The sequence below is a fragment of the Hypomesus nipponensis genome, chromosome 13, assembly GCF_054491055.1.
Source record: "Hypomesus nipponensis isolate SF chromosome 13, ASM5449105v1, whole genome shotgun sequence".
Taxonomy (NCBI): Eukaryota; Metazoa; Chordata; class Actinopteri; order Osmeriformes; family Osmeridae; genus Hypomesus; species Hypomesus nipponensis.
In genome coordinates this window covers 17,275,240-17,297,500 of record NC_140373.1, presented here as the reverse complement: position 1 = coordinate 17,297,500, position 22,261 = coordinate 17,275,240, and the positions used below count along the sequence as shown (strand labels likewise).

Below are 22,261 nucleotides of genomic sequence, written 5' to 3'. Positions count from 1 at the left end.
GTGTGCGAGGGTGTGTGTGTGTGCGAGGGTGTGTGTGTGAGGATACGTTTGACTTGTCAGGTAGAGGGCCAGAAGGAAAGTGCTTTTTGAATGCTGCCGTAGGGTAATGTGCAATTAAGAGCTTTAGTTGATGTGTGTGCGTGTGTTTGTGTGCGTGTACATGACTGTGCGTGTATGACTGTACATTTAGAATGGTGCATCCCATGTCTCAGTCATACAGCCAATAAGCAGTTCATTTAGCTTTGTCAGGCCTAGTGTGTGTTGGACTGTACATGTAACAGGGTAATATGTCCTCAGACACACCGGACAGCAATACACGTTCTAATCATACCCGTTGTTCTACTCCGTGTCCCTGTGGTGGACCTGTTTCACGTGTCGGACTAACAGAAGGCTGTAGTTACACACACAGCAGCCAAAGCAATACACACACGGTGACTTTGTCTAGTCTTGGTTTGGACCTGGTTCTAGCCTAGGTCTGTGGTTGGATAGGTAGGTTCTCAAGAGACATAAATCCTGGGTAAGATACCAGATTCCTGCATGGAGTTATTTGTGAAGTTTGTGTCCATTTCATAAAAATACTGTGACAAGCAATATAGCTGTCAGTTCGAGAAGTAGGCCAGTGTAGAGTCGGAGCGGAAGCTGATGGATGGATTCCATCTGTGAAACAATGCTATGCTACTATGCTATCTGTGGCATGCTGGGAAATGTGGTATTCTATTGTATTCACACTGAACCACACCACTCACACCCCTCATTGGTCTGGACTTCAGCTGTCCTAGCCTGTCAGACAGGCCCTCTGCGCTGTCAATCTCAGTGTGTCCCGCCCCTCCCTGCTACTTGTGTCTGCTTTTGATGAAGAAGTGTCCCAGTGTCTGTGTGTGTGTTGGAACTGGTCTGGCCAGCATCTAGGTGTGTGTGTGTGTGTGTGTGTGTGTGTGTGTCTGAAACAGGTCTGTGTGTTCTTTCTTTGAGGCCAATGGAAACTGATGACTGCATGTTGCCTTATACAGCAATCTAATATTCACACACACACACACACATGTGCACATGCACACACAAACACACACACATGCACAAACACGCACGCATGCACATCCCTCCACATATGCACACACTGCCACACACTGCCACACATACTCACGTTCAAACACACCCACAACCCACACACACACCTCCCACACGAACATGGATACACACAAACACGGATGCACACAGACACATGCACCCTACTGCACACAATCACGCACCATGTTTAAGTTGGCATCAAAGCAGACTCGCTGATTTTATAAACTGTACCTGTGAAATAAAGATGGTTTTGTTGAAATCCAATATTTTGTGTCAAGTCTTAATTTTTCCAGCAAAAAAATCAAAAGGGCTGTTCTTTCTCAAAACAGAGATGTATGTAACTGAGAGGTTCACAGAAAGACTACACCACAACTATCAACTGCATCTTCTACTTTTCTGATTCTGGTTGGATGATTGCATCTAACTGGAAGGTGCAGACACCTAGGATGGAATTTTCATCCCTGCCAAGAGGCAGCCGGTCTTCCAGAAGGTTCCTGGTACAGAAGTCCCTTCTGATGTCATCAGTCTCACACAGGAACCTAGTCCTCGTCCAGGACCTGCCGGACTTCAAGGAGTCAAGACATCCAGCGACCAAGTTGGCCAAATGATTCATACTGACTGTGTCACGTCTGTCTGTATCTGACACACCTAGCACATATGTGCCTGTATCTAACATACCTGTATCTAACATACCTGAATCTAACATACCTGAATCTAACATACCTGTATCTGAAATACCTCTATCTGTATCACCTGTGTTTATCAGATTTTCAGTTTGAAATTGATGCCACACAGGAGGATGTGCACTGGCTGTGACAGAGACAACAGCGTGAGCCCGGGTGACGTGTGTGTGTGTGTGTGTGACAGGGTCATGCTTTACTGTTCCAGATCACCTGGTTCTCTCAGAGACTGTGCACATCAGCCTGTGACCTGTGGAAAGTAACAATCAAGGTGTGTCAAACTCTGTACCTGTATAGGTACGGGGTCACTCCCTCGCTTGGCATGCTGGGAGGGGGGAGGGCAGGGCTGGTGAGGGCAGGGCTGGAGAGGGAGGGGCTGGTGAGGGCAGAGTCTGGGGTGAGGAGGCGTCTGACTGGCATCCCCAGGGGGAACAGAGAGGACTACAGCTCTCACCCAGCAGCTCCAGTGATGGCTGGATCTCTCTCTCTCTCTCTCTCTCTCTCTCTCTCTCTCTCTCTCTCTCTCTCTCTCTCTCTATGTCTCTCTCTCTTTCCCTCCCGCCCTCTTTCTCTCTCTCTCTCTCTCTCTCTCTCTCTCTCTCTCTCTCTCTCTCTCTCTTTATGATCCTGCAGGGTGACATTCTGCCAACATTTCTCTTTCAAACCGCACCGAGCTTTCAGCCTCATCACAGATAGAACACACACACACAAAACACAGGCCCTGCGCCAAGACGTGACACCAAGACTCTTGCCTCTGCTGCGTGAGGAGACCACACCCAGGCGGGTCCCAAACACTGAGGAGACGCCCCACAGGAATGATCTAACACACACACACACACACTTGTACATTCTGAACACACAAGGTGTTGTCCCAGTGACGGGAGGGAGGAGGGTGCACTTGGGTGTTGTTTCATGTCTGTGATTGTGTTTATGAATGTTGTGATGACTCAGCCTGTCCATAGCCACCAGGTCAGCCAGTATTTCCTGTTCCCCCTCAGCCCTCTCAGAGGAAAGGCTCGTACTGTGGGCCCTCAAACTCTCTGCTGGTGACCGACGGTGAGACCACAAGTCCAGCTGCTTTCTGAGGGCACTGCAATCCTGTGTTCCTACATGTCTGTTTATAAGACTGAACATGACACCAGTTTTGATGAAAATACAGTGTATGAGTGTCTGTGAGTGTTTGTATCTGTGTGTGTGTGTGTGTTGGTGGGGGGGCGATGAGAGAGGGCAGAAAGCCAATGTTACTCCCTGTGTGTGTATCTGTGTGTGTAACGTGTGTGAAAGTAGTGAAAGGTTGTGCTTCGACAGGTCGTAGTGTGATGCGGTGAGGGCTTGGCCTCCGCCAACCTTATAAAACACCTCCTTCTCCTCTGTCGCACTCACTGCCTCACTCACACTCTCACTCCCTCACACACTCTCACTCCCTCACACTCTCTCACACACTCCAGAGCACCGCAGCTCAGCTCCTAGCTCACCCTGCAGAGATGTCCTTCATGAAAGGAGCGATGGACGGACAGGTGGATCAGGTCATCGACAAAGCTGGTAAGATACCACAACTTTACCACTTCTTTACTGCAGCTCACTGCCCACAGTCAAACCTATTCTCCAAAAGGTGCAATACTACATTACAATTTACAGACAAATGTTTTTACAAACTCAAATTCTTGGGAAAAGGACTAATTATTTGTTGTTGTGTTAGCAATGCGCATACATAATCATATTGTGCTTTATCATATTGTTGTGTTAACAATGCGCATACATAATCATATTGTGCATAATCATATCGTGCATATTGTGCCATGAAACTGTTTAATCCCTTATACTGTGATTCCTGTACCATGTCACTTACAGTTAAGATGTGATGAGCACCATATATGATGTGGATTAAAACAATCAAAATATTGTAGATTCCTTGGCGTGGTTGAGAGAGAGGGAGGGGGGAGAAAAACAAGGAGAAAGTGAGAGCAAGAGCGTGTGTATTTACCATTCCTGTCTCCATGGTCTCACAGCAACCGTGGTGAAGGAAAAAGTGGGAGACCTGATGGGAGGAAAAGCCGAACCAGAGAAGAAAGGTGAGATTGTCTTCAACAGCCTCCCAGTGATCTGTCTTCAACAGCCTCCCAGTGGTCTGTCTCCAACAGCCTCCCAGTGATCTGTCTCCAACAGCCTCCCAGTGATCTATCTCCAACAGCCTCCCAGTGATCTGTCTTCAACAGCCTCCCAGTGATCTGTCTTCAACAGCCTCCCAGTGATCTGTCTGCAACAGCCTCCCAGTGATCTGTCTTCAACAGCCTCCCAGTGATCTGTCTTCAACAGCCTCCCAGTGATCTGTCTTCAACAGCCTCCCAGTGGTCCTTCTAAAACAACTAACCAGCATGTCCGACTAGCGGAGCTGGAGAGGCCTGCATGGTCCTGTAGTGGTGCCTGAGGGCATGTTGTGAGGCTGTGTTCTGAGGCCGTGTTCTGAGGCCGCGTTCTGAGAGTATGTTCTGAGGCCGTGTTCTGAGGCCGTGTTCTGAGGGCGTGTTCTTAGGGCGTGTTCTGAGGGCGTGTTCTGAGGGCGTGTTCTGAGGCTGTGTTCTGAGGGCGTGTTTTGAGGGCGTGTTCTTACAGTGCGTGTCCACATGCAGCGACGCGATGCGAGCTACAACAGAGCCTGTTTAAGGAGAGCCTTGCCACTCCCTATTAAACCCCATTGTACCGAATTTGGCTGCAGTTCCACCACAGTTCCACTGGGGGTGATCGCGAGCGAGTGCATGTTGAATGGGAGTCTATGGAGCTAAACGGCTAAATTTGTCTCTTTTGCCTGATTGTCGTTGAAAAATCTCCGATTTGATTGTAGTTTGTGCATGTTCAACATGGATTATAGGTCGAAAATTGAATGAACGAGTACTTATGTCCTTTTGATTTCTTACATGGTGAGTCGTTGTTGCCCATAACACGCTAGCATTCTGCTACTGAATGCTGATTGGTTAGTAAAGGACTGATACGACCAGAGCTCCCGCTTGATGGCATCCGAAGCGGAATCAGAATGTCGGAGCATTAGCAACATTAGCAACAACATTAGCAAGCCAAAACTCTTTCAAGCATGTGTATTGACAGGGAGAGCCTAACCTGTCAGCTGTGTTGTCGATGCCCTGAGAGAAAAAAGTAAGTGACCAGAGCTTGCCGTCAAGCAGTAGCTCTGGTCGTACGATCTGTATGACATCAATGACATTTTCTAAAGCTTTTTAGAACAGAAAGGCGACTTTCAAAAAATCTAAAACCCGGCATTGTGTATTTTTTTGGCCTCCCCTTTCGAATTCAGAATTCAAATTACTGGACAAAAAATTATATCCTGAGAAAAGTGGATTTTGAGGGGTACCCGTCCATAGACCTCCATTCATTCTGCACTCGCTCGTTAGCGCCCTCACATGGAATTTCAACCAGTTCAGAACCCGGAACTTTCCTGAGAGTGGCAGTTCTCTCTATATTAGACATTCTCTGGCTACAACATGTTTTCCATTCATTTTCTATGGAGTCAGGCGAATCGCTTGCGTGGTGCATTGTGGGTAGCGACGCGACGCGATTCAAGTTGAGATTTTCTCATCTTTATGCTAATGAGGAGCGAATGTTTTCTTGTTTCTCGTAACGTAGAAACCATGGTAAACATTTCTAGCTTTCTAGGTTTCAAACTGGAGGAGAAACTAATCGTTTGTGTGGCTGCTTACCCTGTCCTGTACGATACATATCTTGTATATTTTGTAAACAAGTTGTATTTTGATCGATGTTGCAACTACGTAAACCCAAGTCTGCACACTTGGCCATGACAACTACAACAGTGACTTTAGAGAACTACATTCTACATTAATCTGTTTGAAACGCCCCCGAGCGTGGTGAACTGTGGGAAGGCAAGCGATGGCAAGCGATTCGCGTCGCTGCAGTGGACACGCACTGTTAGGGTGTGTTCTGTGGCTGTGTTCTGAGGGCATGTTCTGAGGTACTGTCTGTGTCCTGTAGGTGTCGGGAACATGGTGACTGACGCCGTGGGGAAAGTGGCGGCAGGCGCAGCAGCAGACAACGCAGCAGACAAGGTCATGTCGTTTGGACAGAACCTCTTCAAATGAGCCCTCACCACCCTCCCTCCACTACCCCTCCCTGCACCACCCCTGACCCCTCCCTGCTCCCTGCACCACCACTCCCTCCTCCCCCATCCTACTCCCCACAGCTACTCTCTAAAGGACATGGCTGACCTGGTCTTGACCTTCTGTGGACCAGTCTACCCTCATTCCCTCCTGGAGCAGCCTGTGGCATCCTCATCCCAGGGAGCTCCTCTGTCCTGCTTCTCTCCATCTGCATGGAGGACAGGCCCACTGCTTCATAGCCTTCAATTGTGTTGTTCATGATTACAAATAAAGATAAGAACACTGTCATCTTTAAATGCATCTGGCTGTCCCACAGCAAATTAAACAATATCAAACAAAAACCACGCCACCATTTTTTGTTTTTTTTGTTTTATTGGTTTTCACAAAAAGAAAAAAAAATGATGTCATTATAAATTTCCCAGACAAATGTCCATGTGAGGACTTATTGGACGGTTATTGGAGAGGGACATGTCCTTCCTGTCCCAACGCCAGCCAGGCCAGGATGAGGGATGAGGGGGACACGGTTGGTACAGGGCACGACCAAAACACAGTAGGACTAGTTGAACCAGAACACAGTTGAACCAAAACACAGCACTAGTTGAACCAGAACGCAGTTGAACCAAAACACAGTAGGAGGTGATCTTTAGGACCCAACGACCCAGGGCAAGAACAGCTCCCCAGTGTAACTAGTGTGAACCCTGATACCTGGTCTTTCCAACACCATCCCCAAACCCAACTGTGTGTGTGTGTCGCAAACTGAGGAACTATTTTATCTCATCTCTTTTAATAGAAAGTTATATCAATTTCTCTCAATTCAAGTTCAAATGCGTCTGTCCCTTTCGTACAGAGCTCTCTGAGCTAAGGCATCTTCAGTGCTGTGGGTACTTGAGAGCATGGCTCACCCGGGGGGGGGGGGGGGGGGGGGGGCAACAACGAAGGATGAACAGCAGGGGTTAATCTCTATAAGCACAGATACCTGATACCAATTTTTCCTTGTTTACATCCATGATGAAGCTAAACTGGGATGGTCTTGAGGTGTCGTTCAGGATTGGCCACAGGACGAATACCATCGAAGCCACAGCATGCCTCAGCCTAACGAGCGAGCGTGTGAACAGATATATACGTGTCATGTGAGAAGGATTTGCGTTTGTAAACGGCTAACAGCCAATTTGGCGACGTGCGGCGAAGGGATGAACAGGAGAGGAGGGCGGGGGAGTTAAGAGCCCTGATTGGACACTTATGTGAAGGTGAGCCCGGCCTCGTTGTAGACCTTGAAGACCTTCTCGATGGCGTTGACGTACGCTGCCGTCCGCAGGTCCAGACCCAGGTTGTACTTGGAGGCTGTGCGCATGATTTGCTATGGAGAAGACGCACACACACACACACACACACACACACACACACACATGAAACCTCGGATCAACCAGTCCGGCACAAAGACATGATTGGCACGAAACACGAATCATTGTACAGGTTGTGTACTTGACACCTCTTGCATAGTTCAGTGTGCTGTTCCTGTCTGTGCGGTCCCTGACTAGTTCAGCCAGGCTGACGCACGCACATCCCGCAGCCTGGCCTTGAGCGCAGGCAGGGACCACATGCCAGTGATCATCATCATGACTCATCCACTTCAAACAAACCCCCACCCCAAAAACACACACGTGCACTCTCATGAAACAATGCACCCGCCCGCGCGCAGACACACGCCCGCGCGCAGACACCCGCCCGCGCGCAGACACCCTCACGCACACAGACACTCACCCTGGCAGATCTCTCCATGGTGTAGGCCAGCCCAGAGTGCACGATGTCCTTCTCAGACGCCCCCTGGGGAAGGGACAGGGGACAGCAGAACAGTCATCGTCATGGAGCACTAGGCCACCTGCAACTCTGAGCAACATTAGTGTGTGTGTGTGGGGGGGGGGGGCACTCACAGCCACTCTAGCCTGGAAGTCGGCCGTGGGCACCACAGGGATTGGTCCTCCCTGCTTTCCAAACTTCCTTTCCAAACTCTCCTGGACAGACACTGAGGGAGTAGATACATGTTTACATAGGGAGCCATGACAACTGAGGGGGTAGATACATGTTTACATAGGGAGCCATGACAACTGAGGGGGTAGATACATGTTTACATAGGGAGCCATGACAACTGAGGGGGTAGATACATGTTTACCTAGGGAGCCATGACAACTGAGGGGGTAGATACATGTTTACATAGGGAGCCATGACAACTGAGGGGGTAGATACATGTTTACATAGGGAGCCATGACAACTGAGGGGGTAGATACATGTTTACATAGGGAGCCATGACGACTGAGGGAGTAGATACAGGTTTACATAGGGAGCCATGACGACTGAGGGAGTAGATACAGGTTTACATAGGGAGCCATGACAACTGAGGGAGTAGATACATGTTTACATAGGGAGCCATGACGACTGAGGGGGTAGATACATGTTTACATAGGGAGCCATGACGTCTGACCATCCGTCCATCTATGGCTCTCTCTATCCCGGTCGATCAGCTGACACAGATAGAGATTACTCCAACGATGTGAAGAACGATACTATTGCTGCACTCCTACTTTCCACCGCCACACCCCCACGAACAACAGTTCCAGTACAGGCAGAGCTCTTTCAGCTATTAACAGAGCCAGCTATGTTTACTAGGTAGACCTTGATTTCATTCCCAGCAGCTCAGAGGGAGTCTGTTCAAGTTGGGGTTAAAGGTCAGGGGCTCACTCAGCAGGTGGTAGTTGGAGTCCCTCTCGTATTTGAAGGTCAGTCGTCCGTAGCTGACGTGGTTGAGGTTCTTGAGCCACTCAAAGTAGGACACGGTCACACCCCCAGCATTCAGGTACATGTCCTGCAGAGAACAGGTGAGCAGGGGTCAACAGGGCTCAGCAAGGGTCAGGGGTTAAACCATCTGGCAAGGGTCAGCACCACGTGTGATTAAGGGCTGAAACGATCTGGCTATGTTATCAACAACGTCAACGGTGAAAAGTTGCCTACAAATATTTCTGATGACGACAAGTCGTTGATCTAATATGACCTATTTTAAAGGCCTGCAATAACGCAATTTGATCAGTGCGGCATTGTAGAGGTAGACTGTAACGTTTCTATATGCAGTCCAATCAGACCCCCACGCCTCGCCCCTCGGCTTGAAGAAACGGCCCCGGTGGATGTAGGTGGTATTGCATTTACGGTTAGGTTCCCGTGTCTTCCGGTCGTTTTTATTCTATTAACTCCAGTCAACATTTACAAAACTTTCTCCCAACGTGTGAATGCATGTGTGTTAGTGCGTCTGTGTGTGTGGTTGTGTGTGACTGTGTGGGTGTGTGTGTGTGGTTGTGTGTGTGGTTGTGTGTGTGTGTGTGGTTGTGTGTGTGTGTGGTTGTGTGTGTGTGTGTGGTTGTGTGTGTGTGTGGTTGTGTGTGTGGTTGTGTGGGTGTGTGTGTGTGGTTGTGTGTGTGGTTGTGTGTGTGTGTGTGGTTGTGTGTGCGGGTGTCAGTCCTCACAGGGATGACCATGACGTTGTTCTCCAGGAAGATCTTGTCAGCGTCGGGTGTGGTGGGACCGTTGGCTCCCTCAGCGATGATCTGAAACACAGCAGCACAGACCAATCAGAACAGACTGTCCTTCCTCCCCACTTCCTGTCTCACACTTCCTGTCATGTCTGAAACACTTCAAAACCAGGTGGGACTCCAGCCACAGGAACCCCAACCAACTCTGACTAACATGGGGTCTGTGTGTCTTCAGTCCCAGGTGTCCCCTCCATTAGTGTGTCTGTGTGTCTCTGTCTCTGTGTGTGTGTGTGTCTCTGTGTGTGTGTGCGTGCGTGTGTGTCTCTGTGTGTGTGTGCGTGTGTGTCTCTGTGTATGTGCGTGTGTGTGTCTCTGTGTGTGTGCGTGTGTGTCTCTGTGTGTGTGTGCGTGTGTGTCTCTGTGTGTGTGCGCGTGTGTGTGTCTCTGTGTGTGTGCGTGTGTGTGTCTCTGTGTGTGTGCGTGTGTGTCTCTGTGTGTGCGTGTGTGTGTCTCTGTGTGTGTGCGTGTGTGTGTGTGTCTGTGTCTCAGTGTGTGTGTGTGTGTGTGTCTCAGTGTGTGTGTTCTCCCCGGGGGGACGGTACCTTGGCCTTGATCTTGTGGGCGTTGTTGCGTGTGAGCTGCTTCTCGCTGGCTGCTGGGATCAGGATGTGGCAGTCAGCTTCCAGAAGGCTCCCCTCGTACGGCTGAGCTCCTGGGAAGCCCACGATGGTGCCGTGTTGCTGCGCACGCACACACACACACACACACACACACACACACACACACACACACACACAACACCCACCAAATACAGTCAGAAAGGAAATGCGGGAAAGAGCAAAAGCTCCGATGTCTGAAGAGAGGGAACTGAGAGACGTGAACACGGTGAGAGAGCCATGCTGCCTGGAGAGAGGGGGAAAGAGGGGGGCCGGGGAGATGTAGTCCTACCAGCTTGTAGTCCTCCAGCTGTTTGGGGTCCATGCCTGCGGGGTTGTAGATGCTGCCGTCCACCTCGGCGATGCCCACACACTTGGCCCCGTTCCTGTGCAGGTACCTCATCGAGTGGAGACCCACATTGCCAAAGCCCTGAGGGACACACACACCACAGACGTTCTCACGACCAGCGTCATCATCACACACACACACACACACACACACACTGTGGCCACGTCGACTACGATCCAACTGTCTGTCACCATCTCAACAATGCCACTCTGACACCCCCGTGTGGTGAGTCCTTGTTACGACCCAGCGTTTGGGAAAACCAGACAAGCTGCAGCAGCAGCTTAGTGCCTGCAGCAGCAGCTAGACCACAGCTGCAGTCAAACAGTATGTGCTTCCGTAGGCAGGCATGGCTTGTCACAGTGGGAGTCCAAATGCAGCCCTGGAGTCATTTCATCCATAGTGACCAATATGCATGTTTAACAGTCTCCTCTGATATGTCCAGAATGTAATCAGGCGTTAGTGAACGCCGGGTGTGTGTGTTCGTAGAAGCGCAGCCGTCTAGAAAGCCTCAGCAGCCTGTTCGGTCACGTCACGGCCCTTCCCCTCCGCTGTGTCTGTGCACGCCGCAAATCTCAAAGAAAATCTAATCACAAAGCACCGTAATCCTCGAGCAGGCACATGATCCCACCCACACCCTCTCCCTGCGCCCCTCCCCCCATACCACTCTCACGCCCAGGAGGTTCAGTCCTGCTGAGGAGAGCAAGACTGAAAGCTCTGTGAGGAGGAGATAAGAATAGAACAAGAGGGTGCAGGGGAGGGGGAGGTCACAGGGAAGGGGTGTGCGGGGGGTGGAGAGGGAAGGTGTAGGGGGAGGGGAGACTGGAGGGGAGGGGTGGAGAGGGAAGGGTGTAGTAGAGGGGCGAGGGTGAAGAGGGATGAAGAATGGCATGTGCATTTGGGGGTCGTGTGCCATTCTGTCCATTTCCCGCATGTGTCTTCCCCTCTCTCCTTCCCTGCGTTCCCTGGCTCTCTCTGTCTGTCTGTCTGTCTATAAATAAAGCCCGGAAAAGGCTCAAAACTATCCTTTGTATTATTTTCATACACACACACACATTGTATGAAAGAAATGTGCAGGCCTCGAGTGTCAGAAGGAACTAAAAGTCTGGAGGGGAACTGGACTTTACTCTTTACTTGTTCCCATCACACTTACTGTCAAACACACACACACACTAACACATGGGGCAGTTATCAAGTTATCTCAGTCATCAACCAGAAGGAGAATACCACCTCTAAAGCCCCAAACTGGCCTGGTCTGGTTCTGAACCCATCTCTACCATACTGGTCTGCTTCTGAACCCATCTCTACCATACTGGTCTGGTTCTGAACCCATCTCTACCATACTGGTCTGGTTCTGAACCCATCTCTACCAGACTGGCCTGGTTCTGAACCATTTCTACCATACTGACCTGGTTCTGAACCCATCTCTACCATACTGGTCTGGTTCTGAACCCATCTCTACCAGACTGGCCTGGTTCTGAACCATTTCTACCATACTGACCTGGTTCTGATCACATCTCTACCATACTGACCTGGTTCTGAACCCATTTCTACCAGACTGGTCTGGTTCTGATCACATCTCTACCAGACTGGCCTGGTTCTGATCACATCTCTACCAAACTGACCTGGTTCTGAACCCATCTGATCATCAGCCCTGGCTGATGTCCTACTGACATCCCTGGAGAAGCTTTACTGACACATCAATCCCACCAGATGAACAGGTCATCAAGTTACCTTCTCACTGCAGCGTATTTTTACTGACTGTAGTGCTTTTTAATGTATCCTTAAGTACCAGTGAGTTGGGCAAAATGGCCGGCAACATATTACATCGAAAATACACACCGTTTGAGAACTGTTGAATGCATATGGAGGCGGAAGACCTGCACAGTAGCCTATCAGCATGTGGCACAAAAACATGTGCAGGGCCAATCTGTGCAAACAGGTCCGCAAAAATTATAGTGAGAACGTAGCTGTAGTGAGAACGTAGCTGTACTATCATAGCTCAACTGGTCTACCTACCAGCTTATACTGTATCTATCAGGCTAAGTGTGTGTGTGGTGTGTGAGATGTGGATGTGTGTGTGCATGTGTATGTGGTGTGTGTGTGAGGTGTGTGTGTGTGAGGTGTGTGTGTGTGTGTGAGGTGTGTGTGTGTGTGTGTGTGAGGTGTGTGTGTGTGAGGTGTGTGTGTGTGTGTGAGTGTGTGTGTGTGTGTGTGAGGTGTGTGTGTGTGAGGTGTGTGTGTGTGAGGTGTGTGTGTGTGTGTGAGGTGTGTGTGTGTGTGTGAGGTGTGTGTGTGTGTGAGGTGTGTGTGTGTGAGGTGTGTGAGGTGTGTGTGTGTGAGGTGTGTGTGTGTGTGTGGTGTGTGTGTGTGTGTGAGGTGTGTGTGTGTGTGTGAGGTGTGTGTGTGTGTGTGTGAGGTGTGTGTGTGGTGTGTGTACCTGGATGATGAAGGTCTTGTCCTGGAAGCCTGGGGTCAGGCCCAGCATGCTCATGTAGGAAGCCTCGTTGATGAAGTTCTCGATGCCGTGGAACACTCCGCGCCCCGTGGCTGAGATGCGGCCGTGGATGCCCCCCTGGCTGATGGGCTTGCCTGTCACACACGCGTGGGCGTTGATATCCTGGAGATGACACACACGTACATGTACACGTTAGAGCAGCAGCACAGGTGTCACACAGCATGGACAAAAGGCTCTTCACAACCACAGCCCAAAGAACTACATATCCCACAATGCCATGTGTATCTTATTCTAGGTGGAATGTGGCACACAGTCCAGGTGTGGTAAAGAGAGAACTGTGAGAGACAGAGAGAGAGAGAGAGAGAACACACGGAGAGCGAGAGAGAGAGCGAGAGAGAGAGCGAGAGAGCGAGAGAGCGAGAGAGCGAGAGAGCGAGAGAGCGAGAGAGCGAGAGAGCGAGAGAGCGAGAGAGCGAGACCCTCTTTACATGCCTTCTATGACCTAATCCCACCACTCGAATGAGCAGCAGGTGAAGCAGGGACACTAGGCCTGCCGGCCGGCTGAGCAGAGTGTGTACTGTGTACTGAAGACCTGGCCTGAGACTGACCTGCCAGGCCTTCAACTGTGTCCTGGCAGGGAGCAGAGAGCAGGTCTGTTTGACTGCTCCAGATAGGGAACTCCCTATCTTACTGTGTTCTGACACAAACACTTCACTAATCTAACATGAACAGGTGTTTGGAAACACACCACAATCTCCACACAGTCAGTCAGATCAGCCAGGGAACGTGCTCCTAAGAACGTGTGTGTGTGTGTCACTCACAGTGTGTGCGATGGTGTTTGCGTAGGTGTCTGCGATCCAGGACATCTCTCTCTCTCCTGTGCTCATGTCTGGGGCAGGCACGTCAATGCCTGGGCCTGGGGGGGAAGACAAATATTGCACCAAAGGAAGAGTAACGTGAGGTATCAAAATAATACACACGCACGCCTGCCTACCCCTTAAAGTACACACAGTAGACAGGTAGACATTTGATCCATGTGAGAATGTGAGACATGACCTGGAAGGACATGCCAAGCCCCGCCCCTCTCCCAAACAGGGGGGGCATGCCAAGCCCCGCCCCTCTCCCAAACAGGGGGGGCATACCAAGCCCCCCTGTTTGACAGGCTTGTGAAACAGGTGCTCTCTTAGAGACCCTTCCCCCGCCACACACACACACACACACACACACACACACACACGAGACCCACCGATGAAGCCCTTCTTGGCCAGCTCAATGGTGAACCTCCTGGTGATCTTCTCCAACTCATTATCCTGGGGAAGAGAAAAAGAGAGATATTGTGAGGGAGACCAACATTCATTCTGAGAGAGAGAGAGAGAGAGAGAGAGAGAGAGAGAGAGAGAGAGAGACAGAGACACAGAGACACAGAGACAGAGAGAGAGAGAGAGAGGTGGGGGGTTGGTGTGGCTCAAAAAGAGAACCGATGCCAGTTTCTCGCCCCACTCAGCAATTCTATCGCTCTCAGTTTCACTCTTCAAGGCCACATGCGGTCTGACTCGACATGCAGGCTTCCATGCATGTGTCCATGAAGGAATGAAGGAGGTGGAGCTCCAGGAGCTCAGCTCAACACAGCGCCACAGACCAGGCTCACTACCACAGACTGACAGCACTGCTCTCCCCTGTCACTACCACAGACTGACAGCACTGCTCTCCCCTGTCACTACCACAGACTGACAGCACTGCTCTCCCCTGTCACTACCACACACTGACAGCACTGCTCTCCCCTGTCACTACCACAGACTGACAGCACCGCTCTCCCCTGTCACTACCACACACTGACAGCACTGCTCTCCCCTGTCACTACCACAGACTGACAGCACCGCTCTCCCCTGTCACTACCACAGACTGACAGCACCGCTCTCCCCTGTCACTACCACAGACTGACAGCACCGCTCTCCCCTGTCACTACCACAGACTGACAGCACCGCTCTCCCCTGCTGAGGACACTGAGGAGGCACTGGGAACAAGACTCCAAATCCATGTCCTCTCCCTGCAGCGGTGGAAATGATTCACTGTGTGTGTGTGTGTGTCTTTGAAATAGATCATTGATATGACAGAAACCTGGTTTGAGTCCTGTGCACCAAACCGTTATTTTCCACTAATCCAAAGTTGTGTGTGTATATGTGTGTGTGTGTGTATGTGTGTGTGTGTATGTGCATGTAGACAACTGCTTATAGCTTGTGGAGAGGAGTATAATTTTGCTGATATAAAATCTTTCTCTCTTATGCGCGTGTGTTTTCATGACAAAAAGACCCCTAAATGCTTCCAAGCCTACAGTGGTGTGTGTGTGCAGGATGGGGGTGTAACTCACAGAGTAATTCTTGGTGTTGATCTTCACTCCAGCTTTGGCCCCTCCAAACGGCACATCTGGAGACAGAGAATAAAGATTAAAGACCCCTGGATTATCCTCCCCACACACACACACACACACACACACACACACACACACACGCGCAAGCACACAGATTTGATTTCACTGGAAACACAACTCTGGGAAATGCAAGGACCTCATTAAGGCCAGTGAGTTTGTGTGTGGTCACTGACCGTAAATACTGGTTGATATGACAGAGAGAGCAGGGAGAGAGAGCAGGGAGAGAGCAGGGAGAGAGAGCAGGGAGAGAGAGCAGGGAGAGAGAGAGCAGGGAGAGAGAGAGCAGGGAGAGAAAGAGCAGGGAGAGAAAGAGCAGGGAGAGAAAGAGCAGGGAGAGAAAGAGCAGGGAGAGAGAGAGCAGGGAGAGAGAGAGCAGGGAGAGAGAGAGCAGGGAGAGAGAGAGCAGGGAGAGAGAGAGCAGGGAGAGAGAGAGCAGGGAGAGAGAGAGACAGAGAGAAAGACAGGACAGGGAGGGATCCCAGAGCGTAGACAGACAGGAAGTCAGAGAGAGGAGAGACAGGAAGTCCTGGGAGGTGTGCAGGGGTACTCACCCACCACGGCACACTTATAGGTCATCAGAGAGGCCAGGGCCTTCACTTCGTCCACTGACACGTCCATGCTGTAGCGGATACCTGCGCACAGCACAAACACACTTCAATACACCAACGACCTCCCACTTAGAAGGACTATTCTAGATCTCAACACACACACACACATGCGGTAGCAGCTATGCTGTGTGCACGTCCGGTAGACCAGCACTGTTTCTGGGTGCTTCCATCAGTAAGACTCCCGGGCAGCCCCAGTGAAGTCCCTGGCTCCGGAGGACGACAGCCCAGTCTCCACACTGAGCCAACACTCAGAGCTCTCAGAGCCAACACACCGGCCTGCATACGCCAGCCTGGATCTCAACACCGCCACCAGCGCACTGACAAGCACAACAGTGATAATGAACATCAGCCAGTCCTCTGGTGACTGTGTCCCCAGTCACCCAGGGGATGGCACTAGAAGGTGAGGTGTCCCCCTTATTGGTTAGGGGGGTCATGCCGAGCCAATTCCTGTGTTTTCATTCCTCCCCTAGCTACTACACTCTTTACTCCCCTAGCTACTACACTCTTTACTCCCCTAGCTACTACACTCTTTACTCCCCTATCTACTACACTCTTTACTCCCCTAGCTACTACACTCTTTACTCCCCTAGCTACTACACTCTTTACTCCCCTATCTACTACACTCTTTACTCCCCTATCTAGTACACACTATTTACTCCCCTATCTAGTACACACTATTTACTCCCCTATCTAGTACACACTATTTACTCCCCTATCTAGTACACACTATTTACTCCCCTATCTAGTACACACTATTTACTCCCCTATCTAGTACACACTATTTACTCCCCTATCTAGTACACACTATTTACTCCCCTATCTAGTACACACTATTTACTCCCCTATCTAGTACACACTATTTACTCCCCTATCTAGTACACACTATTTACTCCCCTATCTAGTACACACTATTTACTCCCCTATCTAGTACACACTATTTACTCCCCTATCTAGTACACACTATTTACTCCCCTATCTAGTACACACTATTTACTCCCCTATCTAGTACACACTATTTACTCCCCTATCTAGTACACACTATTTACTCCCCTATCTAGTACACACTATTTACTCCCCTATCTAGTACACACTATTTACTCCCCTATCTAGTACACACTCATTCATCCACCCTGCATGGCTGTGTACAAGTCGGTTCATCACCATGGCAACGTGTGGGCAGTCCAGCAGTAATGGATCCCAGGCACCATCAGAAGGGCTGGGTGACTGTCATGCTACCAGGCCACAGCGTGTGTGTGTGTGTGTGTGTCTGTCATAAACCAAATATAGTTCATCTAAAGTTAGCTTGTAGAGGAGCCAAGGGCACCTAGCACTGCTTTCAAAGGGTGGAGGACAGCATGTGTGTGTGTGTGTGTGTGTGTGTGTGTGTGTGTGTGTGTGTGTGTGTGTGTGTGAGAGAGACAGCAGCCCAGGGTTGAGCCAGACCACAGCAGAATGAGCCCCCCCCCCTTTCCCCCACCGAGACTCTCTCCTCTAAAGTGACATCATCTTTCTGCACCATCAGCTGGAATTACCCAGGCTTCTCCAAAAACAACCAGGCCCCAGGCCCCATCAGTGTGGTCACCCAGAGTAGATCTCCATGGACAAGAAGGCTGCTCTACATTGGTTTGGTGCAACTGCATGAATCCTTTAGACTCATAGCTCTTCATAAATGCAGTCCTGCATCTCTGAACGCTCAACAGAACCAGGGCCTGCCTCGTCCTTTCTGTTTCTCCTCCCTTCCCCCTCTACCACAGCTCCACTTTGTAAACACATTCCTCTGACAGGCTAAACGGCTCTCTGGGAAACACCCATGCGTCAGAAGACAGCTTCATTGTTTGATGAAGCTGTTTATTTCCCAGAGTAGATGACCATGATGAACGACGGGATCGGTTGTAATGTGACCCACACACACACACACACACACACACACACACACACACACACACATCTTCATTTGAGTCAGACCCATGGGGAGTAAAGGCACTGCTGGTGGCTCATACTGGATGAGATTGTCCTGGAGCAGCTAGCAGAGCAGCTCGTAGAGCAGCTAGCAGAGCAGCTCGCAGAGCAGCTCGCAGAGCAGCTCGCAGAGCAGCTAGCAGAGCAGCTAGCAGAGCAGCTCGCAGAGCAGCTCGCAGAGCAGCTAGCAGAGCAGCTAGCAGAGCAGCTAGCAGAGCAGCTCGTAGAGCAGCTAGCAGAGCAGCTCGCAGAGCAGCTAGCAGAGCAGCTAGCAGAGCAGCTCGTAGAGCAGGCTAGCAGAGCAGCTAGCAGAGCAGCTAGCAGAGCAGCTAGCAGAGCAGCTAGTAGAGTTGCCCTGATCTCACTCTGGGAAAACAGGGACATTTCTACCTTTTCAGACTCAAATAAATGTTCCAGAGCAGGTTCATCATTAGACTAAGTAAGCTATTATCTTATTATTAACTTGCATTACCTTATTATATGAGCATACTATAGCAATGGGTGATAGTCAATATGAAGATCTTAATGGATGAATACCGTATCTTCATAAAGTTATTGATTCACAGTTCTGTATTGAAGTGTAGTAGGCACATCCATGTCCTGTGCTTTGACAGTGAATAAAGCTTTAGGGAGACTCCTAGCCTCAACAACAACCCACCAGTACACAACCTTGAACTCTGGAATTTGCCCTGAACCAAACTGAATCAGGGTCAAAGAGACAATTACTGATTAAGCGGCCAAAGGGTTGAAGCTCAGCCCTCCGGAGGGTTGAAGCTCAGCCCTCCAGAGGGTTGAAGCTCAGCCCTCCAGAGGGTTGAAGCTCAGCCCTCCAGAGGGTTGAAGCTCAGCCCTCCAGAGGGTTGAAGCTCAGCCCTCCAGAGGGTTGAAGCCCAGCCATCCAGAGGGTTGAAGCCCAGCCCTCCAGAGGGTTGAAGCCCAGCCCTCCAGAGGGTTGAAGCCCAGCCCTCCAGAGGGTTGAAGCCCAGCCCTCCAGAGGGTTGAAGCCCAGCCATCCAGAGGGTTGAAGCCCAGCCATCCAGAGGGTTGAAGCTCAGCCATCCAGAGGGTTGAAGCTCAGCCCTCCAGAGGGTTGAAGCCCAGCCCTCCAGAGGGTTGAAGCCCAGCCCTCCAGAGGGTTGAAGCTCAGCCCTCCAGAGGGTTGAAGCTCAGCTAAGCTCAGAGGGTTGCTCGGAGCTCAGCTTCCTCTTGGCCGAACAGTTGGCAGTTGGCAGTGGTTGGTGCCCAGAACGTGGGTGTTACTATTACAACCAATAATCCATGGTCACGCTCCTATCAGATTCAACACTCTGGTACTGACCTTCCGAGCAGTGAACGGGACTGCACCCGACTACATCAAGTCTCTCCTCCTGCCTTACACCCCCACCTGCCACCTATGGTCTTCTTCAGACAACCGCCTGGTGGTCCCACCGCTCAAGAGCGCCCGGTCCCAACACAAGCTCTTCTCCTGTCTGGCCCCCCAACGGTGGAACCAGCTCACCTCCATCAGGGACACAGACTGTCTCCCCACCTTCAAGAAAAGGCTCAAGACGCACTTGTTCAGGGATTACAACGGTACCGGAATGATTTAGTGGACCTGATGTTTCCTCCAGGATCACAATGACTCTTATTGAGAGACTTGTTGCTCTTGTTGGTTAGTTGTAACTGACTTTAAACTATTGTGCTTGCTGTGTAATATATTTTTGTTGCTTGCTTTTTTTCCCCACAGGTACACCCTTGCACATTTTGAGGTTCATGTTGTTAAATAGTTTAATTGTAACTTGTTTAACTACATGCTCTTATGGTTCTTCCGCAATGTTTGCAGCTATCTCGTTATGATCAGTGACCTATACACTTTTGTAAAGCTCTCTTTTGGATGTCGCTTTGGATAAAAGCGTCTGCTAAATGCGTACATCAACATGTCACATGGCCTGGCCCTGCACTGTTCTAAATTTGATATAAGACTTCCTTATGGAAGGAGGAGAACAGTTGACAGCATCAAGACCAGGCCAGGGGAGAGACCAGGCCAGGGGAGAGGAAAGATCAGAGGAGAGATCAGAGGAGAGACTAGAGGAGAGACTAGAGGAGAGAGCAGCTCAGTCAGCTGTGTTGCAGCATGTCTTCATGTCTGTGTGTCAGTCTGGAACCCCGTCCCTTTCCCTCTGGGCCCCTCCCCCACCCACCACCAAACTGGCCAATCAGAGCCCGGGGTACGTTAACACCCTCGGACCTCCCCCCTCCCTTCCTCCAACTCCATGGCTGGGGCCGTCACATCCTCATCCTGACCTCCCTGTCCCAGAATGCACTGCACAAACCCCTGCCTTGAACCTTGAACAGCATGTGTTCCCTCCTGGTTCACCATCTGCACACACGGGCAGGTTCACACCTCCCCTGACACACAACCTGCGTCAGTGTGAGGTCAGTGTGACGGGTCACCTGTGATTGGGTTTTGTGTGGTTCGGGTTATTCCTGAACAGAGGATATCATACAGAACGAGTACACCTGAGGCTTCCGTTGACCACGGCTTTAGGGATGACAAGCACACTACACCTGAGCACCCAGTCAGAAACAGGTCACGCGTGTTAAAAGCAGACAGATGGTGACATCTGTGATAAGATGTATGGAGACAGACTGGACCAGAGCAAGCAACACCCCTGTGACTATCTATGTCCCTAAGCAGCAAGTCCACTGTAATGCTATATTATTGTGAGACATTGTGAGACCACAATGATACAGTTAAAAATCTGTCAAGCTAACTGCTAGCTACAACCACAGGTGTGTGGGAAGGTCACTCAGGGCTGCGACCCGCAAGCTTGCACTCTCCACATGGGGGTGACAGTTCAAAACCTACATATTTAACAAGTTGCAGTTAGGGGCAGATCCTCACCATTGCCAGCAGTGAAATATTTCCCATTTAAAAGCGAACATGCACATTGCTAGCTCTCAAGTCCAGTAAGTGACAGTCAGTTGAAGTGTGTCGCTAGCCACATCAAGCTACCCCCCTGACATATTACCCAGGCGAAGACAGCTTACCCCCCTTGCAGGGCGTCCGGTGCTGGCTATGCTGGGCACGGTATCCCTCAATCACCTCCCACTCTCCATTGTCTCTCTTGATGGGGAAAGACACGCTGAGGACGTGGTTGCACGGCTTGATAATGCGCAGGATTCCCCGCACACGGTGGCGTTTCTGGTCGGCTGTCTCCCTGGTCTTCAGATCCTCCACAAGCTTGTCCTCAACAATGGCGGCGCCACGGTCGAAGAAGCCCTCCACCATCCGGAAGAAGTTAGGGTCGTCCGGCTTGTCAGCGGCGTCCGCATAGTGGCGAACCCGCATCAGAGATGCAGAGGCAGGGAGAGCAGAGTCCACGCATCCCGAGGCCAGAGCACTACCAGCTCCCCGGGAGAGCAGCTCTCCGAAATATCGGTACATGACTAAGGTGAATGTGAAAATGGAAAATACTAAAGAAAAATGACAGGGTACAGGTAGGTAAGGGGACAGAATGAGCGACACAGCAGCTCCTTACTGTGTCCCGACCTCCGGATGGCTGAAGAATTGCATGCTGCGTCTGTTTGCTTTAAAAGGCAGCTCGAGCCAAACCGACGGGCTTCTGGGAAGCACGCGAAGGAGGGTCATCCGGGACGCGCATCTGTGGGCAAGAGAAACGATGCGCGTTCCCGAGTAAGTTTGCGACTTTGACAAGCCATGACTGTTTATTGTATCTTTAACCCTGAAAGCTGATAACAGAATAGCAGTTTTGGAGATTTCACTTGAATGTGCTAATGGAATCATTGCGTATTTCATTCCAAATTAAGTATCTGGCATCAACATTGGGGATGGGAATAACAAAAGTAATATAAAAGTAAAAGAATAGTACATGGAGGCTAATGACATTATAAGAAAATCACCAGAGCGAAAGTGAACCAGGTAATTTATCACCAGACAAGCAGGATGCTTGCAGGATACTGCACATGACTGCACTTTGTCTTTCTAATTTCCTATCACAGGATCACTCCCTTATCTCTGCTTGGATCAGCATTTTATTAAGATAGAGAGGGGAAAAGAGAGGGGAAAGAAGGGGATTATACATTATATGGCAGTTTAATCATTTATTGCCCTCAATTGCTGTGTTTGTGAATAGAAATATCATTTACAACCAGTTTGAGACATCCATTTGTGAATACGGAGATAAGAGTGAGTCTAATCAGGACATGTTTACCAGCGGCCATGGTACAACCTGCAATAAACTGGTCCACATACTGTAAGAATACAAAGGTGTGTGTGTCAGTGTTGGTGTGTGTCTGAGTAGGGCGGGGGGGGGGGCAGCCTTTGTGCATTGCAATAGTCCAGGACAGTGTCGTCTGGTATAGTGACTAGGGTAGTCCAGTGTTGTCTGGTCTAGTGACTAGGGTAGTCCAGGACAG

The 22,261-nt window shown here is 50.3% G+C and overlaps 1 protein-coding gene and 1 long non-coding RNA gene across 2 annotated transcripts; one reads left to right on the top strand and one right to left on the bottom strand.

Annotated features, from left to right (window-relative positions):
- The first annotated feature begins 3,120 nt into the window (after positions 1–3,120).
- Positions 3,121–6,210, top strand: LOC146260479 (uncharacterized). Its single transcript, XR_014729460.1, has 3 exons — positions 3,121–3,287; positions 3,755–3,817; positions 5,745–6,210. It is a non-coding gene; the product is annotated as an uncharacterized LOC146260479 (long non-coding RNA).
- A 42-nt stretch (positions 6,211–6,252) lies between these two features.
- Positions 6,253–21,401, bottom strand: glud1b (glutamate dehydrogenase 1b). Its single transcript, XM_084669499.1, has 13 exons — positions 20,873–21,401; positions 15,827–15,907; positions 15,216–15,271; positions 14,094–14,157; positions 13,669–13,763; positions 12,830–13,009; positions 10,336–10,473; positions 9,990–10,127; positions 9,382–9,462; positions 8,606–8,729; positions 7,801–7,892; positions 7,631–7,693; positions 6,253–7,226 (listed from the first exon to the last, which is right to left on the bottom strand). The coding sequence occupies exons 1-13, from the start codon at positions 21,267–21,269 to the stop codon at positions 7,107–7,109; spliced, it is 1,629 nt and encodes a 542-aa protein (XP_084525625.1). The 5' UTR covers positions 21,270–21,401; the 3' UTR covers positions 6,253–7,106.
- Between the last annotated feature and the right edge of the window lie 860 nt (positions 21,402–22,261).

Excerpts from the sequence above, each read along its gene's own strand:
- glud1b (XM_084669499.1), bottom strand. The coding sequence starts at position 21,269 with ATGTACCGATATTTCGGAGAGCTGCTCTCCCGGGGAGCTGGTAGTGCT. Across the intron at positions 14,158-15,215 it reads TCAACACCAAGAATTACTCT|GATAATGAGTTGGAGAAGAT; the intron begins GTGAGTTACACC and ends TCTCTTCCCCAG. Across the intron at positions 9,463-9,989 it reads CCCACAAGATCAAGGCCAAG|ATCATCGCTGAGGGAGCCAA; the intron begins GTACCGTCCCCC and ends GCTGTGTTTCAG.